Source organism: Engraulis encrasicolus, chromosome 19 (genome assembly GCF_034702125.1).
Source record: "Engraulis encrasicolus isolate BLACKSEA-1 chromosome 19, IST_EnEncr_1.0, whole genome shotgun sequence".
Lineage (NCBI taxonomy): Eukaryota > Metazoa > Chordata > Actinopteri > Clupeiformes > Engraulidae > Engraulis > Engraulis encrasicolus.
Window position 1 is genome coordinate 5917516 of NC_085875.1, and position 7500 is coordinate 5925015.

The following is a 7500-nucleotide window of genomic DNA, read 5'->3' on the forward strand; positions in this document are numbered from 1 at the left end:
AGACAAGAAGCTGAAAGCACGATGCGGGTCAGACTGTAGGACAAGTCCGGATCTGCACACACGATGACACTGTCACGGGACGATGAGATGGAAATATTACCTTTAGGTCCCCAGTATACGAGGAACAAACCTTTGGCGGCCTGACCACTTCCAACTACATACAATTGTCATGGCTGTCACTGTTATTAGAGCGTGGTCAAATTGACCCCTAACAAAAAGATGATTGTGGAATTTGTAAAAGTAATATTGTCCATTCATCGCTGTTGATTGTGAGTTGCTGACAGAACACATATATGTGCGCGCGCGCACACACACACACACACACACACACACACACACACACACACACACACACACACACAGGCCTACGCTCTCACACACGCGCAGACCATATAAGACCAATTTTACACACTACGAACACATTGCATGGCATGGGACTTGTACAATGCAAACAGCTGGCCAATTATGTCAAACCTGAAATTTGAGCTTGTGTGGCTGGAGTATCCCAACAGGTTTTCCACACTAACAAGGAGGAGGAAGAGCGAATGTTACAGTACTGGAACCCATGTCAAAATCATACCCCAAGACATTTGGACTATGATGTTCATTTATGCATAAAACACACATTAAGTAGGCTGAATGAAGTTCTAGAGTGCTTTACAGGTTGTTACTACTGCTGCTGTGACGTTTCAGTGTCAGGCTTCATTATCTTATGCAAACATTGATAGGGTTTTTTCCGCTGCCTAAAATGCCCTCAACAGCCATTTTTTGTGTTTTGAAATTCAGTGAATTTTACTTGAAATTTACTGTAAACTTTACTTATTTTACAATGCAAACAAAGAGAAGTCGTTAGTTGAAGAACAGAATGTACTGAAACAAATGACTTCATAGAACAGTAGCCTATGTTCTGTATCAAGCCATTCTGTCAAATCTTTTCATTAAAACCGATGACAGGTCTGCTAACTGCTGTAATTTCAGAAGTGGACAGGGCGCATGCTACTTTCATTCCCTCTAGCCAAGATGCCAATAGTTACAACATTAGCAACGAATACACCACTCACCTTTTCTCGATGGCATCGATGTTTCTAAGCAATAAAAGCAGCTGCCAAGTGCTGTCTCCACTCCTGTCAGAGAAGAGAAGGTGGTGGCCGGTTACGCACAGGGTCCCTTTCATCGGCGCGTGGAAAGGTTGTTTCAACACAACATCCTCGACGTTTGCTGTCTTAATATGTTCTGCGAATTCCATTTATTTCCCAGACTGGTGTGTATGTAACGGGACAAAACAAAAAACAGTTAGGGTGATTGAACGATAGATGTTTGGCAGCGACGCATTTGACACCTTCCGCTATTGTGGTAATAGACTAAGCATAGCCCACAACCTCCTCTCCAGACTGTTAGTTGGCCCACGACGAAGAGATGTTGCAAGTTGAAGAATTTTACAACAATCCCTGAGCACTGCAGCGCTGTCCATGTAGTGGTAGTGGGGCTCACACCGTTGTTTCCCACAGGTTTACTTCACACCTCAGTTTGTCCTCAAGATAAGAGAAGTCGCCTATGATTCGCTCTCCCTTGGTTATCTTGGACATTTCAGCTACCATAGCGAAAGTGTTCTTCACGCCTGGTGTTTGCGCAGGCGAGCCCTTATAGAAAAAACACAGCATAACAAAAGAAGGAAGTGCACGCGTTTCCTTACATAGAGGAGACCTAAGACATTTTTTTCGGCACCGGGCAGAACTTAAAGCCACAGGGTATTGCTCACTGCCTATATTTTAATGACGCAACGTCATGAAGTTGGCTAATTTACGCGTGAACTTTCACCTCAATAATTATAATACGTTTTTTAACCATGTATTAACATTAGTAAAGAAACACGTGTTGGAACTCTTTCAGCTGCTGTGAACCCCATTTGCATTGTTTAATGTTGTATTTCATAGGTTTATACTTAAACATTTCTCTAAAAAAATATATACCGCATTAGGCTACCTTTGCATGCATCACGGTTAAATTCCTGCCAAGTCAATACTGTGGGCCCATTACAACAATATAGCTGGTCTTTGTAGGCTATGTCAGGTTATTTGTCAAATGTCCCTCCCTAGAAGCTTTTTATGATGGCTGAGTTTCTACATCTGGGATGTGCACAGCACTTTTACTACGTAATTGCATGAAATATGCGATTCTTTCCTTCAAAAATCCAGTAGGCCTATCTACTCAGCTCACATTGCAAGAGTCATGGTAGTCGTCACAGCCACACCCACTGGTTGCTGTATGTTGACATTACATTCCACTACACAAGCGCATTTTTGGCATAGTGTGTGTGTGTGTGTGTGGGGGGGGTAATGTAATGAATGTAATGTAATGTAATATAAATTTCATCTAAATTGGGCAAGCCTTGTATTTCCAGATGCTGTTATGGCATACAGATTCAGGATTGTTTTTATTGATGCATGATAAGTCTGGAATGTGATAAAACCCCACGTGTGCTAGTGCAAATGTTGTCAAATGTAGGTTTCTTCAGAAAGCGCTTTAGTCCTAGACTTGGATTGAAAATTGCTTGGCACGCCATCTGCTGTTCATTCAAATCACATATGGTAAGACGTAGCATAGGTCTATTATTCAATGAGTAGGCCTGTATTTGGACTAAAGGCAAGTTCTAGTTGTCCCGTATGATTCAGGCTTTGGTCTTGGACGTCAGCAAGTTTGCCATGGCTGTATTACATTGATACTATTGCGTAATTACTTACAAAATGGGCAGAAACGTTAACAAATACAGTAGGTGACATTTTATTTTTGGTTGTTTTTAAAAGGTAATGTGTACAATCGATTTTTGTCAAAATGGTAAAGGCTTAGCTACCGAGTTCATCACCACGTGGAAGTAGATGCGTACCAAGCGCAAGCGGCGCGCGCGAGGCGCATGACTTGCTGTTGGTAAAGAGACCAGCAGAGGGCGGTGTTTCCATTGAAATAAGTTTTGTGTCTCGAGAACTTGCACATCATTGCCTGCTCTTGGCAATCTCATTATAGGAGCCCATAAGACAAACTGACAACACCACCAACAACAACAACAACAACAGCAGCAGTAGTTATAGTTATAAAATACATTAATACTTATTTCTTTATGCCATTTACTAACTTATGAAAGAAATGAGGCACTGAGAAGTGAATTTGTTATCTTTTCTATAGACTTATTTTTAATTGAAAAGAATTTCAGACTGTGTGGTGTAATTTGTGGATCTGTGACTAATAGGCAGCCAATGAAAATTATACTCTACCAAACTCTAGGACACCCGCCCTCATATGTAATTGGGAGACATGGGCGGTCACTATATTCCCTCCTCCATAGGCTATAAATTCAGGCTGCATCCATGTGTAAAGTAAATAGAGACTGATTCACTTGTCGTCCATAGCTGACAGGGCTGCGTTGGATAGTCTCCTCAGGTTTTCCACAGTTGTTGTATTGTTTCAGTTTATAACTCAGTATTTTACTTCAGTGATACATGATGGAATTTAAAGAGTTAGGCGGCGATGACACCTCAGAGGGAGAGGCGGAGGACTTGGATAACGTCAAGGCGCTCACCGAAAAGCTCAAACTGCAAACCCGCAGACCGTCATATCTTGAATGGAAGGAAAGAGTGCAGAGTCGGCCGTGGGAAGAGAATGCCAATGTGTCAAAAAGCGAAGTGACAGACGAACACGCGTGCCTCACTGAAGTCACCAAAGATGAGAATTCAGATCCAACCGTGCGCAATATCTGCGGCTTTGATACAATCGACGATGCGCTTTCTTGGCTTCGAAGTGAACTGGTGAGTGTTTGGCAAATTCTGTGCCATTTCATGCTGGACGAAAATAGGCTATCCCACATTGCAACAACTTGGCTAATAATACTAAACCAGGTCGGTGTTCCTTCAAAAACTGAATTACAACTCAAGTCAGTGAGTGACTTTTTCAACTTTCAACCGGTGCCACTAGCAAGGTCACAGCGCTGAATTATTTATTATAAGCACCTGAGACATTACGTAAATTCTAGACGCAGGCCACCACCAGAGATCAAAAGAGAACGTGAAGTAATTTATCAAAATTGATTTCATGGTTATTTTGTCAGGATCAAGAAGATCAAAACCAGACCTTATCAGCGGATCTTTTGGCTAAATAAGAGAGACACCTCACCTCTTTCATTCACAGCCTTATCTGCCCTTGTCATTTTGCAGACTTTTGCTGACGTTTTTCTATCACAGATTTATTGCTTTTGAATTATCATTTCCCCACAAACTTGAAAGACCTCAAAGATCACGACTGTGTTTTCCACTGTGTGTAGCCATTCCCTTCATGGTCAATAGGTATCATCAGATTCGATCTCAGAGATAGATTTTGGTATTGATATAGTATTGCGCAATATTGTATGTCTGTATTAGCCTATGTCTGTGATGCTTGTCAGTCATCCAACTCAAGTAGGTAACTTACTCTAGCACATTCCTGTACACACAGCAAAATACATTCTCATTCAAACGTGAAGGACTTGAGACATCACAACCCCTACCCTCCTTTTTTCTGCTATGTGCACTGTACAGCAATATAGTGTATTATAAGTTTGTTTTTGTGGCTTTCCACTCCACTGCCTTCCTCAGAGGGAGATGCAGCTCATGATTGAGAGATGCATATTTTTGTAAAGCATGCATAACTCCTCTCCCTCTCTCCTCCGCTGCTTACCTAAGATAGAGATGCAGCTCACAAAATGATTTAGATATGTATATAGGCCTATGCATACACTGCATGTAGCACAACTAAGTAGGCCTACAGTATGCATATGATATATAAATAATATTGCGTTGATTTTCTACTGCCCCCCCACCCCACACACACACACACACACACACCATCTTCTCTGAGAGAGATGCAGCCCATAATTCAGACACATACTGCATGTCTATATTGTATTGTATCGCATGACTAAGTGCTGTATGTAGCATATAGTATAGCAATTATATTGCAATGATATTATGTCTTGACTGTTTCTCTCTCTCTCTCTCTCTCTCTCTCTCTCTCTCTCCGTCCTCCACAGAGGGAGATGCAGCTCCAGGACAACCGTCTGGCGCGGCAGCTGATCCGTCTGCGCGCGGAGATCCACCGCATCAAGGTGGAGCAGGTGTGCCACCGTCACAAGGAGATGCTGGACGACGCCACCTACGAGCTGGAGGAGTGCGGCGAGGAGGACGACCTGCTCTGCGACATCCCCATGAAGGCCACCTTCGCCCTGTCCACCCCTCTCAAGCACCTGGGCCTCACCAAGATGAACATCAACTCGCGACGCTTCTCACTCTGTTAACAAACAACACGATGCGACAAAGAACACTTTTTTAAATACAAAGAAACACTATACAAATAAACACTCTCCAGGATAAAAGTCACGTTCGCCCCCTGTCCATGCTGCTCAAGCACCTGGATCTGACCAAGATGCACATCAACTTATGACACTTCTCATTCTGTTTCAGAGAGGAAGATACCGCACACCCTTGTCCATCGTGCTGAATTTTATTTACTGAAACAACGTTTCGGCCAGTGTGGCCTATCTCAAGTTTTCACTTCTCATTCTGTTAACAGACAGCAAGATTTAAACAAAGCTATATGTATATAAACCAACAAACACTCTCGGTAGGATAAAAGCCATGTTCACCCTGTCTACGCCGCTCAAGCACCTCACTAAGATGAATATTTACTCATGACTCTTCTCACTCTGTTAACAGATGATGAACACAAACAAACCAGCAAACAAATTAAGCAGCATAGGCCTGCAGTACATGTTGTTGTGCCTTCTCAGTAGGATGAAGGATACTTTTGTCTCATCCACAGCGCTCAAGCACCTGGGGCTCATCAGAATAAACATCATCAAATCATGATTTTCGCTCTGTGTTAACAGATAATGAAATGAAACGAAATACTTCTTACAAGCCAGCCAACAAACAAACTGGTTGTGCACTCATGGTAGCATGACGGACACCCTCCTTCACTGAAGCAGCGCCTGGGTCTGACTAAGATGAACTTGACGGAGCACTATAGAAATGAAACAACACAGTTCGTCTATACCACTTCACCAACACCTCGTCGAGATGAACATCGCTGCTTCTTTCTCAAACTCAGCTTCTCACTCTGGTAATACATCTGATCCTGAAGACTCATTCCTCCAGGTCATGTTATACAAAGATTTAATTGTAAGCATCTGAACAACTTCTTCGGGCTTGAAAGACTCAGTTAACATAAAATGAAACAAAACACTTTTAAATACCAACAAACAAACTAGCCTACAGCACATGTTGTTGTGCACCCTCAGCAGGCTGTAACAAGTGCAACAACAACAACAACAACACACAAAAAACTACATAGTGAGTGAATGGACACAGATGACAAATTGGGCAGGAATTGAAGAGCCATAGACACCATTGATTAGAGGTGAGCCTTGATATGGGATACCTTTGGCCGAGGACGTTTTGGCTCTGATTCTGCCCTTCTCCGCACCGCGGTCTCCTTTTCTTAGTCAGTGTCATATTGCACAGGCCGGGCCGTGCTGAAGGCAAGGCAAGGCAGCCTAATTTGCTTGCTTGCTCCTCGGCATTGCAAGCCTGAGGTAACATATCAGATCTCACAGAATGCCTTTTTTTCTGCTTCATCTAAACACATATCAGGTTCAAGCGCCTCTTCTTGTCACTGAAATACAAACTCAGGGCATTGCTTTCGGGATGCACAATGGCACTTCGGGACGTATAATGGCACCTGTAGCCGAGCAAAAAAAAAAAGAAGCACAACAAACAAAAAAACCCACATACTGTATGTAGGTGCCTGCCTGCCTCTCATCATAAAATAGTCCTGTAGTTCTGTAGTCATGTGCTCAGGGCCATAACTGGCATCATGTGCTTACGTGTAGGGCGGTGAGTGCATGGGACACACACCACATGTGCACATCAGCCAGAGCACTCACAACAGCCTGTAGTCTCTCTCCTCAGTGTGTGTGTGTGTGTTTGAGAGTGTGAGAGAGAGAGAGAGCGAGGGAGCAACAGAGAGAAAGAGAGAGAGACATGTCCCCTCCTATCAGTAGGCCCTAATGTCTCATGCTGAGGTGTGGAAAAGCATGCCGGGCAGGCGGGCAGCCACGCAGCAGGGGAAGGGAAACAAAAAAAAGAAAACGAAACCAAAAAAAAGGAAAAGTGCTCTCTCCTTATCCACCAGGCCTGGCTGAGCTGCCAAAACACCGCCAGAGTCACAGCCACTGTCTCACAGGAAGTAGGAGGTCGTGGTCCAACATTCTGTCACTCCTTCCCCAGACACCCGAAATAGCCGCTCGGCATCGGTAGAGGAGGGTCATCGCCAGTCAAGTGAAGGGGATTGATGGCAGGCCGCGGCCTCCTTATACAATACACGCTCAAGTAATTTGATCTCCAGATTTGGACTCGACCGTACACTGAATCGCCTGCCACTGGATGTATGTATGTCCATAGACGCTGTGAGATATGT

General features: G+C 43.6%; 2 protein-coding genes across 3 annotated transcripts in view; one reads left to right on the plus strand and one right to left on the minus strand.

Annotated features, from left to right (window-relative positions):
• zgc:154055 (uncharacterized protein LOC556036 homolog) overlaps nucleotides 1-1681 on the minus strand; it is a 12674-nt gene extending 10993 nt beyond the window's left edge. The window contains exons 1-2 of one of the 2 annotated variants that reach the window (XM_063183525.1): nucleotides 1062-1681; nucleotides 475-522 (exon numbers count right to left, since the gene is read on the minus strand). In XM_063183525.1, coding sequence (XP_063039595.1) covers nucleotides 475-522; nucleotides 1062-1246 — 233 coding nt within the window. In that variant the 5' untranslated portion in view covers nucleotides 1247-1681. The remainder of the gene's footprint in view (nucleotides 1-474; nucleotides 523-1061) is intronic. The other variant, XM_063183527.1, reaches the window with a different exon arrangement.
• A 1707-nt stretch (nucleotides 1682-3388) lies between these two features.
• fam167b (family with sequence similarity 167 member B) lies at nucleotides 3389-5370 on the plus strand. Its single transcript, XM_063183528.1, has 2 exons — nucleotides 3389-3800; nucleotides 5057-5370. Exons 1-2 carry the CDS (start codon nucleotides 3495-3497, stop codon nucleotides 5318-5320), a joined length of 570 nt encoding a protein of 189 aa, XP_063039598.1. The 5' UTR covers nucleotides 3389-3494; the 3' UTR covers nucleotides 5321-5370.
• The last annotated feature ends 2130 nt before the right edge of the window (nucleotides 5371-7500 follow it).